The 20,264-nt window shown below is 41.3% G+C and overlaps 2 protein-coding genes and 1 pseudogene across 3 annotated transcripts in view; 2 read left to right on the forward strand and 1 right to left on the reverse strand.

Moving 5' to 3' along the window:
• The window catches only part of NKIRAS1 (NFKB inhibitor interacting Ras like 1), a 32,511-nt gene extending 19,320 nt beyond the window's left edge, over window positions 1-13,191 (forward strand). The window contains exons 3-4 of one of the 2 annotated variants that reach the window (XM_012466711.3): window positions 315-556; window positions 7,383-13,191. In XM_012466711.3, coding sequence (XP_012322134.1) covers window positions 315-556; window positions 7,383-7,625 — 485 coding nt within the window. In that variant the 3' untranslated portion in view covers window positions 7,626-13,191. Of the gene's footprint in view, window positions 1-314; window positions 3,653-7,382 lie in introns of those variants that run through there. The other variant, XM_064378654.1, reaches the window with a different exon arrangement.
• The window catches only part of LOC105727068 (ubiquitin-conjugating enzyme E2 E1), an 86,850-nt gene continuing 74,617 nt past the window's right edge, over window positions 8,032-20,264 (reverse strand). The window contains exons 4-6 of the mRNA XM_064378655.1: window positions 11,659-11,791; window positions 10,078-10,225; window positions 8,032-8,823 (exon numbers count right to left, since the gene is read on the reverse strand). Of these exons, the coding sequence (XP_064234725.1) occupies window positions 8,726-8,823; window positions 10,078-10,225; window positions 11,659-11,791 (379 nt within the window). The 3' untranslated portion in view covers window positions 8,032-8,725. The remainder of the gene's footprint in view (window positions 8,824-10,077; window positions 10,226-11,658; window positions 11,792-20,264) is intronic.
• LOC105727020 (ADP-ribosylation factor-like protein 4A) lies at window positions 18,287-19,204 on the forward strand (annotated as a pseudogene).

Here is a 20,264-nt window from a genome sequence, read left to right on the forward strand (position 1 = left end):
CTCTACAAAAAATACAAAAATTAGCTGGGCATGGTGGCACCTGTAGTCCCAGCTAGGAGGGACTACTTGGGAGGCTGAGGTGAGAGGATCCCTTGAGCCCAGGAGGTGGAGGTTGCAGTGAGCTAAGATCTAGCCACTGTACTTCAGCCTGGGCAACAGAGCAGGACCCTGTTTAAAAAAAAAAAAAAAAAAAAAGATGTGATTATTATATGTGGTAAATAGGAAACCTAGAAAGCCAGTTTCTAAAGAACAAGAAAATACTGAGCAATTGACATGGCTTAGCCAAAAAGAGTAATTTCATTTCTTAATTCCAGGAATGGAAGATTGTGAAACAATGGAAGATGTGTACATGGCTTCAGTAGAAACAGATCGAGGAGTAAAAGAACAATTACATCTTTATGACACCAGAGGTCTACAGGAAGGCGTGGAGCTGCCAAAACATTATTTTTCATTTGCTGATGGCTTTGTTCTTGTGTACAGTGTGAATAACCTTGAATCCTTTCAAAGAGTGGAGCTTCTGAAGAAAGAAATCGATAAGTTCAAAGACAAAAAAGAGGCAAGTGGATATGTTAAAAATGCCAAATGTGAATTATACCATGTAAATTACAGCACAGACTTTTGGGTAGTTTATTTTCAGATCACTACATTCTTAATATCTGTAAAACCTTTACAATTTTTTTTCTTTCTTTTTTTTGAGATGAAGTCTCTGTCGCTCAGGCAGGAGTGCAGAGTGCGATGGTGTGATCTTGGCTCACTGCAACCTTTGCCTCCCAGGTTCAAGCAATTCTCCTTCCTCAGCCTCCCAAGTACCTGGGATTACAGGCGTGTGCAACCATGCCCAGCTAATTTTGGTATTTTTAGTGAGGACAGGGTATCACCATGTTGGCCAGGCTGGTCTCAAACTCCTGACCTCAAGTGCTCTGCTGGCTTCGGCCTTCCAAAGTGCTGATATTACAGGCATGAGCCACTGTGCCCAGTCTACAATTTTTTTCTTAACCCAAGAAATAGAGAACTGACTGAATTTAGTCAGGACCAGAATTTGACTTTCTGCCTTTTGCTTGTTACCATGTACAAGTTGCATTTTAATGACTTCTTATCTCAAGTACTACATAATTCATTTCATGCTGTTTGGTATTGCTGTTTCCTTGCACTTTTTATTATCTCCTTGGGTACATAGGATTCTTGTCTTCAGCCTTACAAAAAAAAAACACCTAATAATTACTGGATTCTACCCATATACCACTTAAACCTAAGATTCTTGTGCCTTACAATGGTCTGTAAAGATTTAGATTACCTGGCCCATGCCTATCCTTTTCGTCTCGTCTTTGTCATCTGTCCATCTCTCACTATACTCCAGTGACACTGACACTGGTCTACTTTCTGTTTTTTCAACATGGTAGTTTTGTTCTCCTATTAAGCCTTGTCAATTGCTTATTTCCATGCCTGGAACTCTCTTATCTCAACTCTTTCTCCAGATCCTCTCATGGCAGACTCTTCATTGTCTAGGGAACCAGATAATATACTGGTTAACAATCCTGGCTAGATGGTAAAAAAAAAAACAACAAAAAGTACTGGCTAGATGTTCTTAACCTAGATTTTTATATATTTTTGTTAAGCTTTTTATTTTGAGAAAATTATAGTCACATGCAATTTGAAGAAGTAACAGAGATCCTTTACCCAGTTTGCCCCAGACCTACCATCTTCAAAACTCTGGTACATTATAACCAGCATATTTGTCTTGATTCAGTCAAGATACAGAACATTTCCATCACCACAAAGTTCCCTCATGTTATCCTTTTATAGCTGCCCCACTTCCCTCCCATCTTCACCCCCACCCTAACCCTTGGTAACTACTAATCTGGTCTCCATTTCTATAATTGTGTCATTTCAAGAGTGAAATAGAAATCAGTGGTCCCCAACCTTTTTGGCACCAGGGACCGGTTTTGTGGACGACAGTTTTTCCACAGATAGAGTGGGGGTGGTTGGGGATGAAACTGTTCCTCCTCAGATCATCAGGCATTAGATTCTCAAAAGGAGCACGCATCCTGGATCCCTAATTAGATTCTCAAGCTCCTGTGAGAATGTCATGCTGCCGCTGACCTGACAGGAGGCGGAGCTCAGGTGGTAACGCTTGCTCGCTCACTGCTCACCTCCTGCTGTGCAGCCTGGTTTCTATCAGGCCCTGGACCGGTACCAGCGCATGACCTAGGGGCAGGGGACCCCTGCTTTAAAAGCATACAATATGTATCTTTTGGGATTGGCATTTTTCACTCACATAATCCTCTGGAGATTCATCCAAATCACCGCATGTATTAATAGTTGATTTCTTTTTCTTGCTGAGTAGTGTTCCATGGTATGTACCAAACTCTTTTTAACTATTTACTTGTGGTAGGACATCTGGGTTATTGATATTTAGAATATTAATTTACTTTGTGACTAGATACAATGTTCACAAAGCTCAGTCTTTATTTATTTATTTATTTTCCTCTGTGGACCTGTGTAGGCCACAGAAAAGATGTAAGAAGGCATGAAAGCTCCTCTACCCTCTATTTCCCATCTTTCTGACCTAAACAGGCAAGGGAAATGCTATAATTATTTACTTGGGTATCCTCCAGAGACCCTTCTTTGCCCTACAAAAGTTGAAAGGTCAGTGAACACTCATGTACTAGATACTTAAATCTTGGCTTTTCTTCTCAGCTTTTCTGCTTCAATTTCCTCATCTGTAAAATGAGATTAATAATACCTTCCTCATATGCTTCAATCCCCCCATAGTTACATTAATTGAGTGAATGCTCATTGCGCAACTACTATGTGCCAGGCGTTGTTTTAGGTTCAGGGAATGTGGTAGAGAACAAAACAGTCCCTATCCCCATAAAGCTTCCATTTTCGGAGTGGGAGAGATGGTAAATAAATATATTTAATACATTACAAAGAGTGATGCTATGTGGAAAAGCAGAATGGGGAATGAGGGTGCTATTTTTTGTAGGGTGACTCAGCAGATATTTGAAGGAAGTAAAGAAGGAGGGAGCAAAGCTGATATCTGGAGGGAAGAGTGCTCCAGGTAGAGGGAAGAGCTAGTGCCAAGGATCTGAGATTGGAATTTGCTCGCCATGTTCAGGAAATGGCAGTGAAGCCCAAGTGGGCTAGGAGGTGTTGTAGGTGATGAGGGCACTTTGCCTTTCACTTTCACTGAGATCAGAAGGCACTGGTTTGGGGCAAAGGAATGACATATGACTTTGGTTATTTATTTTCATGTTTGGTTTTAAAAAATTGAATAGGTTATGTTTGCACATGGTTCAAAAATGGAAATCCTATATGAAAAGGACCGTTCAGGCTCGTTCCCACTGCTGTCCTCAGCCACTAAGATCCTGTACATCAAGCATGCTTTTTAAAATATTTTACCCCTTTACTAGTTTTGGGGCAGTTGTCCAAAGTTTCTTTATATAAATACAAGCAAATAGGAGTATACATTAAAAAATATTTTCCTCTTCCTTATTTCAGACACAGTCTCACTCTGTTTGTTGCCCAGACTGGAGAGCTATGGCATGATCATAGCTCGTTGCAGCCTAGAACTCCTGGGCTCCGGTAACCTCCTGCCTCAGTCTCCTGAGTAGCTGGGACTACAGGCGTGCATCACCATGCTTGCCTAATTTTCTTTTCTTTTTTTTTTTTTTTTTTTTTTTGGTAGAGACAAGGTCCTGCTATGTTGCCCAGGCTGGTCCCCAACTCCTGAATTCAAGTGATCCTCCTGCCTTGGCCTCCCAAACTGCTGGGATTACGAGCATGAGCCACCGTGCCTAGCCTTTTTCCCCTTTCTAACACCAGGTAGCATACTATCCTGTACCTTCTATTTTTCATGTAACATATCTTGGAGTTGTTTCCATATCAGTACCCAGATTTTTTTTTCTTTTCTTTTCTTTTTTTTTTTTTGAGAGTCTTGCTCTATCGCCAGGCACCAGGCTGGAGTGCAGTGGCACGATCTCTGCTCACTGCAACCTCTGCCTCCCGGTTTCAAGCAATTCTCCTGCCTCAGCCTCCCAAGTAGCTGGAACTACAGGCGTGTGCCACCACACCCAGCTAATTTTTGTATTTTTAGTAGAGACGGGATTTCACCATGTTGGCCAGGATGGTCTCGATCTCTTGACCTCATGATCTGCCCACCTCGGCTTCCCAAAGTGCTGGGATTACAGGCGTGAGCCACTGCACCCCGCCTTCTTTCTTTTTTTTAATTGTAGAGACAGGGTCTTGTTATGTTCAGGCTGGTCTAGAACTCCTGGTCTCAAACCATCCTCCTTCCTCAGCCTCCCACACTGTTGGGATTACAGGTGTGAGCCACCACACCTACTCCCCATTTTTTCCTCTGGTAACTGATGTGTAATATTCATTGTGTGGCTATAGATGTATCATCCTTTTTTTGTGTGTGTGTGATGGAGTCTTGCAACTGTTGCCCAGGCTGGAGTGCCGTGGCATGATCTCCAATCACAGCAACCTCCACCTCCTAGGTTCAAGCGATTCTCCCGCCTCAGCCTCCCGAGTTGCTGGGAGTAGAGGTGCTCACCACAATGCCTGTCTAATTTTTGTATTTTTAGTAGATACAGGGTTTCACCATGTTGGCCAGGCTGGTCTCAAACTTCTGACCTCAGGTGATCCACCCACCTTAGCCTCCCAAAGTGCTAGGGTTACAGGCATGAGCCACCATGCCTGACCGTTTATTGAGGTAACATTGTGTTTGTATGCTAGTGGAAGAAAACTGATGATGAGGGGACTAAGTGCTGGAGTGACATCCTTGTCCAGGTAGAGGATGGGTTTCAAGGCAGAGCGAATGGCCTTGGAAGATGGTAAGTTGTTAGACGTGGTGGTGGAAGCATGGGGAAATTCTCTTCTAATTGCCTCTTACTGAAACAATATGGTCATCAGCTGACAGGAAAGTGGGGAAGAAAGAGGAGATACTGGAAATTGTATGAGATGTCTCATTAGAGTAAATGGATAAAATGTAATACATTTGCTGGAGAACACCAGTTCATTTGAGATCAGTGGTTTGATCTGGGCCAGCAGGGTTGTATGTTTTTCTCCAGCTATTCAGCTAAATGGTGTAGGCACCGAGTCTGGTTAACAGTTAACAAAGGAGGGGTTTTGCCAGGTGAATATGGTGGGATAATGGGGGCAAGGGAGTGAATAAAACTAGTCTAAGCTGGGTACGGAGAAATGAAGGACATGGGTAGGGGGTAAGGACAGTGATGAAGGTAGTAGAGCCAGTGGGTTGTATGTCCTTGTGGTGTTTAGAATTCTTGCATTGGGGGCATCAGGCATGACTGGGAAGGCAGGAGTCAGAGTGGGATACCTGGAATTGAAATCTCAGAGACCAGTTACAATGTCAAGGTGTAGGCTGAGTGTGGTGGTTCACACACATCTGTAATCCCAGCACTTTGAGGATCTGAGGCAGGAGGACTGCTTGAAGCAAGGAGGTTGAGATCAGCTTGAGCAACAAAGTAAGGCCCCATCTCTAAAAATTAAAAAAACAGCTGGGCATGATGGTGCACACCTGTGGTCCCAGATGCTTGGTGGGCTGAGGAGGAGGATCAGGATTGCTTGAGCCCAGCAGCTCAAGGTTGCAACCAGCTATGATCAAGCTATTGCACTCCACCCTAGGAGACAGAGACAGCCTGTCTCTTTAAAAAGGAAAAAAAAAAAAAAACAGGTCTAGGATGTGACCATGGGAGTGGCGAATGTCTAAGGTAAGGATGATGAGACCATTGGAGAAGTCAAAGAATAAGAGACCAGGTTACTGGAAGCAGCATCTGCATGGCTAGTGAAGTCACAAAGAATTATGACCAGAGTAACCTCGAGGGCAGGTTGACCATGAGCCAGGTCTATGATGAGTTGGGGGGACAGGCCTGGCATTAGTAGGTACAACAGTCTGATAGCATCAGCCTTCTGCAGGGGTTTTAGGGAAGGACACCATTGGAGGCAGCAGTGAGGGACAAGGAGGACATCTTACCCTGACCTTGTGGTGGTGGTAAGAGGGGAGTGATAGGGAAAACAGGACTGCAAGGCAACTAGGAAAGGTGGTGAAGCGAACATTCGAAGCAGAGGTGGAGGACGCAGTGGGGGCGAGTCTTGCTGAATTCTGAGGGGTAAAGTGAATGAGTTTCTGCAGTTGGGAGGAGAGGGAGATGGAGGTAACAGCAGGGCATGTACATGAAGATGAAAATCTGGGCGAGGAAGAATGACAGGAGGGTTTGAAGGGTGACATGAAGTATGAGACTTACCAAGAAAACTGGAGCTTTGGGCTCACTTTCATCCTGCCAGCAAGGCATGGCCTTACCTGGAGCACAGGGAGCTCAAGCTCAACTTACAGGAAGGAAGAGGACAGCGGGTCCAAGGTCCGGTGAGTTAACTGCTGCTCCTCACAGGGGCCGCCTTTGACAGTTCTTGCTGCCCTCCCTCTACTGTTACAGCATCCTGTGTAATCTTTGTGGTCATTATCTGAAAAGCTGATTGGGGTCTCTTTTCTCCTCCCTGAGCTTTGACTGCTATATTCTGGTCAGCTTTAGTGCCTGATGTATAGGTAAGCATTTGTGTAAAATGTTCCTATTGGCCCATACTTTTTTTCCTCCCCCATACATTTAACAGATACTTAGCAGGCACCTTTCTAGTACTGGGAATAATGTGAACACAACAAAAATTCCTGTTCTCATGGATACAGAATTCCCACAGCTCCAGTTCTTGTCTTGAAGTACTGTATTGCAAGTCTCTCATACATCAAGTTATAGCCAAACAAATGCAGACACATTGAAACCACGGTCTTTATCCTAGATGCCAATTTCGCAAGTCTATCTTCCATTCATACCTGAGCTGAGTAACTTACTTTTTTTTTGTAGTTAGCAAACTACAGAGCATCTGCATTTTTTTTTTTTTTTTTTTTTTTGAGACAGAGTCTTTTGCAGTCACCCAGGCTGGACTGCAGTGGCACCATCTCAGCTAACGCAACCTCTGCCTCCTGGGGTCAAGTGATTCTCCTGCCTCAGCCTCCCAAGTAGAAGGAACTACAGGCACATGCCACCATGCCCAGATAACTTATTTTCAGTAGAAATGGGGTTTCACCATGTTTGCCAGGGTGGTCCTGACCTCAAAAGATCTGCGTGCCTGGGCCTCCCAAGGTGTGGGATTGTAGGCGTGAGCCACTGTGCCCAGCTGAGCAGCTACATTTTTAACAAAAAATGCATTAAGGAGTAAGGTGATATCTGATATCCACTCACACTTGAGAATCAGTTTAATGAAGCAGTTTGTTAAGTGAGACAGTTTTCCTCATGTCTCCATTTTGTCTAGGAACTGATGTTGGCAAAGTACTAGTATGATCTTTTCAATCTGTTTTCTTTCAGGTAGCAATTGTTGTATTAGGAAACAAAATCGACCTTTCTGAGCAAAGACAAGTGGACGCTGAAGTGGCACAGCAGTGGGCAAAAAGTGAGAAAGTGAGACTGTGGGAGGTGACTGTTACCGATCGGAAAACTCTGATTGAACCATTCACTTTATTAGCAAGTAAACTTTCCCAACCCCAGAGCAAATCAAGCTTTCCTTTGCCTGGGAGGAAAAACAAAGGGAACTCTAGCTCTGAGAACTAAAAATCAGTAATTCCACAATTGTATGTTGAATAGTGATTGCCTTTAAGTGTCTGTGAACGTGGAGTAGTATTACCATTTAAAATAGGCCATTTGTATCTACTTTCGGTTCTTAGGAAAATTCCTAAGGAAGTCATTTAATGCACTTTAGATGTTATAATTAATTACTTGGTCTAAGTTTATTATTGCCTGATATGAAATAATACATTCTTACTCTCATTGTTTGAAACCTGTCTTTGAAATGAGCACCTTTGTTATTTATGTTGTACTTGTGTAAAAAGTTTGGGTAGTTATGCAAATACACCTATGTGTAACTTGCCTCCAACTCCAAGGTGTTTGAGAAGATATCATACTCATTCTGTGTAACACTATGCAAAATGTTAAAGTAAATGAACGCACCAGTATTAGGTGGTGGTTTTTAATAGTTTATTAGCACAATAACAAATGCAGACTTTAGTAGTCCACAACATATAACCAATCCACTGAGCAACTCCTATTCCACGCCTTACCGTTAACAGCTTAAGGTATTTCACTACAGGTTTTCACAAGTCCTGATTCAAACCTTTTTAAACAAAGTAGATTGGCATATAAAATAAAACACATTACTTCTTATATGGTGTTTTACAGCCACGTGTCCACTTTATATATATATATGAGATGACAGTCTCTAAAAACTGTTTAAATATCAATGTTCCCTTCCAAGAAGGGAGAACAAATTCCAATTTTGTTTTAAACAAAAATTATGTAGTTTTAGAGGGACTTTACATAAATGGCCATGTGTGTAACCTGTACAAAATTAAGCTGTTTTAAATTTACAGACTAAAAGCAACTGAACCCAAATGTCTAAATGTACATTCTTTTCTGTACTACATTTCAGCTAATATTGCAGAACTAATGACAATTTTAAAAGTTGCTGTTACCAATTCAGTCTACTGTAGCAAGATACCTTAAGTTACAACAAAATCTTAGGAAATAAGACTGAATAATATCTGTTATAGAAATACCCTACTCTTTACCAACTCCCACCCTCCCTGACCCCTTCAAAATCATAAGCAGCTCTCTTCTGTGACAGACAAATAATGTAAGAATTGTGAAAACCCAATTTATGTAGCGTATCTCTTGGTCCACTGTCTGGCCATTCTGTCATGTTCTGCTCTGTTGGTCATATACTGAGTGGCAATACTTCCCACCAAGGGGTCAGCTGGAAGAAAAGAATGTAGATTACTTTGGAGAAAGGAAAAGAACATTTTAAACTTTAGCAAACAAATTAGTGACAGCTTGGGTACATGTACAACAAAGTATGTGTGATCAAACCCACCTTTGAAACACTACCATGCTGGATATTTTTCTATTAAAAGTTTTAAAACGTGGGGGAAGAGGGAATGCTCAGGCTTCAGTGTACTGGTCAGTCTTTATCTTAGTTCATTCCATTTTTCTCCCAACAAACAACACCCAATTGGAGTGTCTGTACTCTTATGTGTTAGGCTGAGTTCAATACAGACTGGAACGGTCAGGGCCCCAGACTACAATGAATATCCAACTGTTCACGTCACCTTTAGTTCAATGTCACCAATCATAGCATTGTGAATACTGTGAAGTCTTCGGGGCTGTTTCAGTGCAACACTATTTACCTTTAGGCTGGTTAAAGAGCCAGGCTGCCAGGTCAAAACCTGGACCTCCAATTAAGTATAGTGTTTCTCTGAATCTTAGGATCTTTAATAACTAAATTTATATTTGGTTTACCTAGAAAATCATATATATATACGTGTGTGTGTGTGTGTGTGTGTGTGTGTGTGTGTGTATGCATGTGTATTTGTATTGTGAATGTGTGTTGTTTTTTTTTTCTAGACAGGGTCTTGCTTTGGCACCCAGGCTGGAGTGCAGTGGCATGCTTATGGCTCACCGCAGCCTTGAACCTTCTGAGTTCAAACAATCCTCCCACCTCAGTCTCCTTAGTACCTGGGACTACAGAAAACTCTCTTTTAAATGAAATGAAGTCCCAAAAAAGTCACAATTCAATAGTCACTGAGTATTTAACAAATACCATTTTCAAAATTGAGTGCCATCTCAGTGGAGAACTCCATAGGCACAGGTGAGGCTTGTGAGGTAGATGGCTCGACACTTAGAATTTTATGATTTGTTTTATAAGAACTGTATGGGAAATTAAGCAACAGGAAAAACAGAGAAGGAAGAATGACTGAAACTGTAAAAACGTAAGGCAAACTTACGTAAGTCTTCAGTTTAAAATACCCTGTTGCTAGAATATACCGATTAATGAAGTTGTGTTTCTCAACTAGTAGAACTGAACTTCTCTTGATTAACACTTTCTTTGAAAAGCACATTTTTATGTTCACAAAGTTGTACAGAAAAATTAAGTTTTGTCCTTTGAAACCTTTTGAAAACAAGTATGTTTCAGGTGACGAAGAGTAAAACAAGGTAAAGAATTTAAGCTTACCAGGATTACAGTCTGTGAGAAGTGAGCAGATAGAAAGGAGGACTTTAGAAATGGTTAGTGCTGGACTCCAATTATCTTTCAATATGTCCAAGCAAATAACACCTTGACTGTTAATATTACAATGATAGATTCTTGTCCGAAATGTAACCTAAAAAATCAAGGAAGTGTCAAACAATATTTAAACAGCAAACAACTAAACTTTTTACTAAGTATTCTACTGAATGACCCTAATTAGAAACCAAAAAAACTCCCAGATATGTAGGTTTTAAAAAGGTGAATAAAAGCAGTTTTAATTAAACCTGTCAAGAAAATAGACTTGTTTAATAAAGTTGATTAGAAAGTCTTCATTGATACCACTCACAGGAAATGTGTCAAGTTCATTTAAAATGTTATGTCCACTGAAAGGTACACTTCCTAATTTCACCTTTGGCAATTTTAAGTGTTTTAAATATTAACGTTTCCAAGTTTGAATAGCTAATTGTTGGCTGACCTCTTGTGTTAGCTGGCAGTACTACACTGCCTCAAAGTAAGCCTTGAGAAATACTGAGAATCATAAATACCTCTTAAAAACTAGAGTGCAATATAATGGGTACACAAAGATAATTAAACAACATACTTAGCAAACAATGACCACACACCCAGACAGCTTACCAAATTTGAAGAGATACCTATTTCTGCTTTTTTCTGACCTTTACATCAGGTCCAGTAGACATCCTGTCTACCTAAATCACAGAATTTACTATTATAAAATCAAGTCTCCATGGAGGCAGAGCCAGTAATGGGCAAGGGCCACAGCAGAACACAAGCCACACGAGCATGTGTTACTTTCTTTGGTCTCTTAATTTTTATTTGTGAAATACACTGAAACACAAAGTAAAAATTACCTGTAATTTTACCAATTTTTTTTTTAAAAAGTGACTTTCAATTACTTCTTGTTGCTGCAACTGGCAGTCTACCTAATCCCCAAGAAGGGGTTTTCCTTCCGACTCAATGAGAATCATAGATGATTGAGTGTTAGGAGAGATGGGTGACTTGGGCAATCCCCACCTGTCCTAGAAAAGAAATTGAGGCCTAGAGGTAAAGAACTGAACAAGACCAAAACATGACAGGGACGAGAACAGAATCCAAGCCTCATTCTCTAGTTGTTTATGATTCTCTGGTTGTCTGACCTCCTGACCTGACCTGCCTTTTCTGGGGGTCTCACTTTGTTGTGCAGACTGGGCTCAAACAAGCCTCCCAAGGAGCTGGACTACAGATGTGCACCACTGCACCTGGCTTGATACCACTTTTAACTGTTCAGAAACCTTTCTCTATGGGCTGGAAAACAGATTAATTATAGGTTGCTGACATTACTTTCAATAGCACAATTTTAAGCATAATCAAAACAAAGCACTTACTCCTAGAATGGTCTCTGCCAGATAAAGGCAAAATCAACCTAAAGTATTTTGTGTATGTTGAAAATACTCAGATCCATTAAGACATAAATCTAGTTTTTGTGATTAAACATTAAATTTAGGAAATCTCAACAGTCTCTCTCGTGGGAATTAGTAAATTTGAGCACAAATCAAGGAAATGTCTTACCTTTGGAGGCTTGAAGGGATATTCTGGTGTAAAAGTGATATCGAGAAAGAATACACCACCCTCATACACGGATCCTGGAGGCCCTAGAATGGTTGATCTCCATTCATAGATGTTATCGCCTTTGGGACCAGCACTGTGAACAGTACATCAACAGATAAGCAAATGGTGGCACTATGCTTTTTTTTTTTTTTTTTTGAGATGAAGTCTCTTATCACCCAGGCTGGAGTGCAATGACGTGATCTCGGCTCACTGCAACCTCCACCTCCCACGTTCAAGCGATTCACCTGCCTCAGCCTCCTGAGTAGCTGGGATTATAGGCGCCTGCCACAACACCCGGCTAATTTTTTATTTTTAGTAGAGACGGGGTTTCACCATGTTAGCCAGGCTGGTCTCGAACTTCTGACCTCAGGTGATCCACCCAACTTGGCCTCCCAAAGTGCTGGGATTACAGGCGTGAGCTACCATGCCCGGACAACTATCCCAATTTTTACAGTTTATTAAAAAAGATTATATCTCTCCTCCCTTTTTGTTTACTGTGTAAATTCTCTTTATAAAACAAGTATCAAAACAGATGCAGAACTGCAACAAACCCATAGCCACTGTCAAGTAAACTGGATGATAAAAGAATGTTAAAACCATTCTAAGCCTACCTAGCTTTGAATAAGCAGGAAACTTTCCTCAATTCTCAACCTGTCCTTGACACGTAGGAAAGTGTAAACAATACTTAAAATGAGAAACACATCTTAGCACCTAGAAGCTAAATTAGTGACAAATGACAGAAGATTTTGCTCACAGCTACATCATTTATGACCATTTTAAGCACAGAAGTTTCATTTTCTGATCCACTAACTGGCTCCTCCTTGCTCTTGTATCTCCATAATCTCACCTTCAAAGGAATCTAATAGATGGCCATACTGTTTACATTATAAACCATGTTAGCTGGGAGAAGGAGGGGAATGGTAAGTATCCAGTTACAGGTTATTCAATTTTCATTTCAACATGCATTCTATAATTGGGTTCTCTAAATATTAATAATCGGGACATTCATCCAACCCTGTTAGCTGTTGTTATAAATCACTGTTACATACACTTGGGTCCACCATAATTTGGCCACGATACCATTTCCAAAGTATTGTGTTGGCTTCTAGAGTGCCAACATAGTATATTCAAGTACGTTAATAAAAGTTTTAAAAACTTAAAAACCTATGAAGAGCTTAATATACCTGCCCAAACCATTTAGTGGAGTACTCTGATCCTGAGAAGAGACAAACACGGGAAATGGTCTTGGTTATTAATTTTAAAATACCTTTCTGCAGCATGGCTATACCATATACAGAGTGGTTAATTTAGAAGATTTTCTCTCTGAGGCTTCTCACACCTTCACTATGAACAGCTGCTTGAAGTACAATCGTGTTTCAGCCAAACAACAAAGTTCCGTGCTCAAGAGACTTGCATGATCCAGTCAATACTTAAAATCATTTCCACAGAGCAAGCAAAACTACTCTTTTAAATAAATGTACGATGTGAACTGGATTTATTCGCTCACTCACTGAATGCCCATGTACTAGGCAGAGGGCTAAACATCAGTGGTTTTGATACTGAACAAGACAAACTCCTTCAAGATGCCCTCTGCTAGCTGGTTAAAAAGTCTGATGCCTTCATTTAGGAGAAAGAAGAAGAGGGAGGGAATAAAAAGCCTACCCATGGCCCTATACTTTCCGCAGACCCATCACAGGTTTTTTCTTTTAGTCCGAAATTTGGTGTTAGAACTCCAACAAACAGGTTAGGGGAATGCGCTGATTACAAAAGAGAAGCAGAGGGGAATGTAAGTTGGGGAAGAAAACATACATGGCATGGGGGAAAATATGGGCAACAGAATAGCAGGTAATGGGAAGAATGGGGCCCAAACTGGCTAAGAGGCAGAAAGAGCTCAGAAACCAACTGTCTACCTCACAGGAATGTTCAGAATAAAAAGCAATAGAAAGAAGGAACCTCTGTAGAGCCACAGGCCCACAGTATTCTCTCATTAAATGGCAGTGATCACCATTATTATTAATCCTTTAATAATCTCTGTGATGGGTGTTCCCAAAAACTATTAAAAACTTGTTTTATTTTTAACTTTTGCTCTGCTACCCAGGCTGGAATGCAGTGACTGGCGCAACCTCGGGTCACTGCAGCCTTGACTTGTGGGCTCCAGTGATCCTCCCACCTTAGCCACCTGAGTAGTTGGGACTACAGGTGTGCACCACCACACCTGGCTAATGTTTTCTGTTTAATTTATATAGCTTGAGATCTCACTGTGTTGCCCAGGCTGGTCTTGAACTCCTGGGCTCAAGCAATCCTCTTAACCTTGGCCCTCCAGAGTGCTGGGATTATAAGTGTGAGCCACTGAAAAATTTGTTTTAGATTAGATATAGCGAGTGATTTTTTTAACACTGTCTACACCATGAACTCATACTTATTTTTGTGTTTAAAAAAGATGACTTCATACTTTTACATGGTATGTGATGGCAATTTTCACAAGGTGGAATGTAGGGAGAGCTCTTAATCAGCCCTGTCTCTAGAAACAGGCAGCAACTTCTCCAGTGAAATATTACCCTTACTGCTTCCTTTCCTGAAGTCAGAACCAGTTCTTGGTCATCATAAGTTTGCCTATCTGCCTACATGTTTACATCCCCTCAAAACTTTTATGTTGAAATCCTAACCCTCAATGTGATGGTATTAGGAGGTGGGGCCTTTGAAGGTTATTAGGTTAGGAGGGTAGAAATCCTCATGAAAAGGGTTAGTGTTTTTAAAGAGAACCTCGAAGCTCTCTAACTTTTCTCTGCCATGAGGATACAGCAAGAAGACACCTGTCTGGAAACTGAATGCATCCTCACCAGACCCGAAGCTGCCAGCACCTTGATCTCCTACCTCTAGCCTCCAGAATTGTGAGAAATAAACTTTTGTTGTTTATGAGCCATCCAATTTGTGGTACTTTGTTATAGCAGACTGAAGTAAGAAAGTCTACAGACACTGGCTGATACAGCTATGACACCTGGAATTCACTGTTCAGTGAGTGCAGCTAGCTGCAAAGTGGACTATGTATGTAAATAATACAGAGGTTGCAGATAAAGAGAAATGCTCTTTTATCTGGTTTACGGTAAACACTTAAAGGCAAAAGCCTACTCTAAAATCTTTTTCTTGATGAGGAACTAAGTAAGGCCAAGAGTTCATTCAGAGAAGCGAGGCTCTCAAAAATCCAGTACTGACACTATTCCAAGCTGCTCTCTAAAAAAACACCAGTGCTCAGGAGGCAAACTTCACCGTCAACTTGGTAATGCTAAGAAACCAACCTAGAAAAAACAAAAGTGAGGGCAGTCTAACCCTAAAGGTGACATGTTGGCTGGGCCCAATTCTGCTGGTCCCTTAGTATACAAAAAAGATAAAGCTTTACCAATATGTCACTACATGCAGTTTTATGGATTGAACAGAAAATTGGTGGTTCCCAGATTTCACTGTGCATCAAAATGATCGATGGAATTTTAAAGATTAAAGATTTCTAGACCCTACCCCAGGCCCAATGAGTTTAGAATATCTAGAGGGGGACCCAAGAATCTATATATTTTAGTGCCCCACCCTGCAACCATAACCTTTAAGCAGGTAGTCTGCATTTGGGAACCACTGCTACAGGTTACTAGTGGGACCCCAGTTAGGAGCATAATAAGCTTTAACATTTTACAGCTTGTCACCTGTGATAGCTTATCACCTGTGATACAACCAGAAATCCAATTAAGATCGCTATCTCTCTGTAATCTGCTTGCAGTTTGGGTGTTGATTTTTTTGAAACTTCAGAAAAAACTAGAGAAAATTTAAGGAATCAAGTACACAACAACTACATAACGACAAATGTATTACAGTTGTGTTAAACTTCGAAACTGGAGAATAAAGGTGCAATATAATACAAAAAATAATTAAGTGCTAACTGAAACAGTATCAAATGTAGTTGACCCTGAAGAAAATTCAATAGTGAGGGATCCCTAACCTGTGGGCCCTCAGGAATTACTGTGAATGGTCTGAGAATCCACTGGAAAAGACCGAGCATTGTTACCTGAGTATCAAACTTCAGTCACTTAAAGCTGCTATTGGATGAATTCAGGTAGCTTTTGGTCAATGTGTATTTTCTTAATCAGAGAATAAAACAAAAATTCTGATACAGGGGCCTACAATTTCCTTTTTTTCCTAAGTTCTCACTGGAAATGCTAGGATCTGATGGTCTACAAAGTGGGCGGGCAGTCCCATCCCCAGGGGTGGAGGACAATGTTAACAACTCTCAGAAGGCCAGTGTCAGAAGACGGAATGAGAGCAGCTTCACTTGAGGCTGTTCAAGGGAAAGGTCTGTTCAAGCATCCCACCTATTTCTCGATAAAATGATCAGGTTTGCCCTCAGGTCACCTAAGTACACCCTTTACTAACCTCCTATCTCCTCCAGAAGATATTTTTGGTTCCACAACAAGAAATAAAACTTTAAACACTGGTTGAAGTATACCTTAGAATGGTATGTCATTTAAATTATTAATTCAAATGATTACAGAGTATGGAAAATCCAGAATTGGGAAAAGGGGGGGTTGAAATTAAGATATTAAAGATGGGAAGCAAAAAATACATTCATAATTCATAATTTTGCATTAAGTCTACCCTGTCTTCACCTGGGCACTCAATTGGGATTCTCTAAACTGGGTCATCTCGTTTTTATGTAATACAATTTTTTAAAAACAGCCAACCAAAGTATCATTGGGGTTATTACAGAAATAAGTATAAGACTGTGCTTCCTTTAAAAAACCCACTTATCCCTGTTTGAAGATGTTGACATTTAACTGCGATTAGAACCTTTGCATGAGAAAACGTAACTGAGAAAGTGAAGAGACTGTGCCTATGCTTTTCACATTTTCATGCACAGAGATTTAAGGTTTATTTGTAACTAAAACACTTTTCAAAATATAAGTAGAATACATACAAGGCAAAAAGAAAAAAGATAACAGTTTTTTCTTCTGATCGAAATAAATATACTGTGGTACAGATTTTAAGAAAAATGATAAGTCTTTTCTACTTTAACACATTTTTTTCTTTCTAGAAAGGCTTCGACTTCATACAGGTACATAAACATTAGGGCAGGGATGGCCATGAGCCACAACACTTCTGTCAGTACAGGAAGCTCTGTCTGTTAGCTGATAGGAAACTCTCCATTGAGTAAACGCAATCAACGAGGACTCACTTCTGACAGCTTTTCCTACAATCCTGGAGACATTTTCTCTCTAATGACCACTGGACAGGGTGGCTACACATCTTATAGCCTCACTATTAGATTGATGAGTATACACAGTAAAAAACGATCAACTTTTGCTTAACACATATACGTCTTAAACAGCATTTGCACGGTATAAAATGTACTGCAGGTCATTTGAGGTATTAACAAACCAACTGTCAAAGACATCAGCGCAGTCTTACTAGAATCTGATGTGATCCCTGGATTGACTTAAAATCTTCCAGGATTACTCCACAAAGTAACAATTAGGTTTTCTTTTTGTTTTAAAATCATGTTGTGAGTCATTCTCCATCCCCATTCTCAGTACAAGCTTATTACAGAATACTCTACTGTATTTCTCAATGGTCAGAAACCAAATCTGTTTCAGTTTCCAAATGGCATGATTGATTCTTTCAAAGAACATCCTGAAGCAAAGTGAAACTTACAAAATATGTGTGTTTTTTGAGTCAGTCTCGCTGTGTCACCCAGGCTGGAGCACAGTAGTGTGATCTTAGCTCACAGTAGCCTTGACTTCCTGGGCTCAGGTGATCCTCCCACCTCAGTCTCCCTAGCAGCTGGGATGCTGGGACTAAAGGAATGTGCCACTATACCCAGCTAATTTTTTAAAAATTTTTATTATTTTTAAGACGGCGTTTAGTCACCCAGGCTGGAGTGAGGTGGTGCCATCTTGGCTCACTGCAACCTCGGCCTCCCAGGTTCAAACGATTCTCTTGCCTCAGTCTCCTAAGTATTTCTGATTATAGGCATTTATCAAGCCCAGCTAATTTTTGTATTTTTAGTAGAGATGGGGTTTCACCATGTTGGCCAGGCTGGTCTTGAACTCCTGACCTCAGGTGATCCGCCCAGCTCAACCTCCCAAAGTGCTAAGAGCCACCGTGCCCTGCCTAATTTTTAAATGTTTGCAGAGATAGGCTTTCACCAGGTTGCATAGGCTGGTCTAAATTTCTTGGGCTCAAGTGATCCTCCCACCTGGGCTTCCCAAAGTGCTGAGATTCACAGGCGTGAGCCACTGTGCCTGGCCAGAATCCATGTTTTAAAGGTATCTTTCTATCAAATGAATTTTTACATTCTTATTGGGAGAGAGGACCCTTGCCTACAAACACATAAACCATAATTCAGGTATTATTCTAGGCATAATTTTAGAAGGCTTAGTTATCTGCTCTCATACCCTAGAAAAAAAGTGAGAGGATGAGAGGCTGGGAAGATAGCAGATAAGCATGTTAGAAACAGGCGGGCAGCTGGGCAAGCACTGGAGAGCAGCCAGCCACACAGCGCCCACCTGGTGCCCTGTCCTCCACCACTGCTCAGGCCTCCCTGGTGTCCATGGACAGGTATCAGAGCACCTCCCAGCTGCTGGGAGAGACCCTGAGTGAAGAGGAGGGAAGGACACTTAGTCTTCTAGCTGGATCACCTACAAAGAGAAGTTCTAACGCAAGAAGAAAGCATTTCAATTTGGGACATGTATTTGCAGTGGGAAACTGGGAAACGGACTGTCAGACCAGACTTCTATCCTGTCCAGCCTGCCTTCATTTCAGTCCTTCCACAGTTATTCCGGGTTTGTACTATGCTAGGAAGAGAACTGTCTTACACAGGCTGCAGTGCGTGAATCTGTAAATACCGCACCTACCCCAAAGATTTAACACTAAGAAAATTAAGGTAACCTTGGGAAATTCTAAGACAGTTACTTTTCACTTCTGGGATGTAGATGTTCAGGAGAAATTAAGGCCAGTGTGCAAGTCATACGCCAGATGCACAGATGGCATTGTATTTGTTGTGAACTCTATAGATGATCAAAGGATGGAAGAACCTCATGAAATAACCAGGATATAGAAAATCAAGCAGTCCCTGTACTCACAGCTGCTAACAAACAAGACTTCAGGAACTCATTCTCTCAGAAATGGATAAACGGTTGGTAGTGGGAGAACTGAGCTCTCAGCTCCTTGGTATTTGCAGCCTCCCTGTACAATCAGAGGAGATCGGCTAAAGCAGCAGTCCCGGCCTTTTTGGCTCCAGGGACTGCTTCTGTGGAACAGTTTTTCCACAGGTGGCAGGGGGTGGTGGGATAGTTTTCGAATGATTCAAGTACACTGCATTTATTGTAAACTCTATTTCAATTAGTATTACATTGTGATACAGAATGAAATAACTATACAGTTCCCCATAATGCAGAATCAGTGGGAGCCCCTGAACTTGTTTTCCTGCAACTACGTGGTCCCATGTGGGGGTGATGGGCAACAGTAACAGATCATCAGGCATTAGATTCTCATAAGGAGCGTGCAACCTAGATCCCACGCTTGAGCAGTTCACTATAGGGTTTGTGCTCCTAGGAGAACCTAAGGCCATTGCTGATCTGACAGGAGGCAGAGCTCAGGCAGTAATGCAAGCAATGGGAGTAGTTGTAGGTCTCTGGCTGCTATCTCCTGCTATGGGCATGGTTCCTACGGGACCAGGGACCAGTACGCGGTCTGTGGCCCAGGCGTTGGGGAACCCTGGGCTAAAGGAAGGACTTGAGACAACTACATGATAATAATTAGAAGAAAAATGTTGTGGCAACAGAAAAAGAAATGATGAATATCACTACCTTTTAATCTGTGGGGAGTAGGTTTTCTCTGGTCTGATTTGACAAATGAAGACTGTGTACAGCCTGGTTTGCTTGTCTGCCCTCCTGGGTACTATTAAAGCTTTGTCTGGTTCAATAATCATCACGCCCAACTCTGTTGCTTCGTGGAAGATAAGTGCAGTGCTTCCTTAAAGGGGTCTCTTCTCCCTACCCCACAAATCTTTTGGTCCTACCATTTTGGGAAGCCAAGCAAGGATAGTAAATTGACCAGAATACAGCTGTGACATGTGACCTGAAGTTAGTGAAATAAAACTTTAAAGAGTGAGGGAAAAAAAGAGACATGTGGACAGCAGCAGGAAGTAAGAATGAAGAAAGGGGCAGGGGCAGGGTAGCAACCGTGCCAGCATATTTCAAAAAAGGGCAGAGGCTTGGGATCAACTGAATTGGAAGCTCACTTCCACCTATTTGAAAATCTCAAGTAATCCTCGATATTATCTCACAGTACAATGACTAATGTTTCATAAAAATAAAGAACTGGCACTTGGAGTAAGCTTTATCATCATCCTCACAAAGCCAGCTGTGGCACAGACTGCTCATTAGCTACCGCACGGCTATTCTCCTTTTTGTCTGTGGAAGCTTCACCATAAGCTTCTATGTCACTTACATAAAGTACATCATTCATATCACAAAACCCCGCAAACACCCATGTTTCAACAGCAGCCTCAGAGCAGTTGTTCTCAA

The sequence above is a fragment of the Aotus nancymaae genome, unplaced genomic scaffold (assembly GCF_030222135.1).
Source record: "Aotus nancymaae isolate 86718 unplaced genomic scaffold, 86718_ANA_hifiasm-v0.15.2.pri h1tg000019l, whole genome shotgun sequence".
In the NCBI taxonomy this organism is placed as follows: domain Eukaryota; kingdom Metazoa; phylum Chordata; class Mammalia; order Primates; family Aotidae; genus Aotus; species Aotus nancymaae.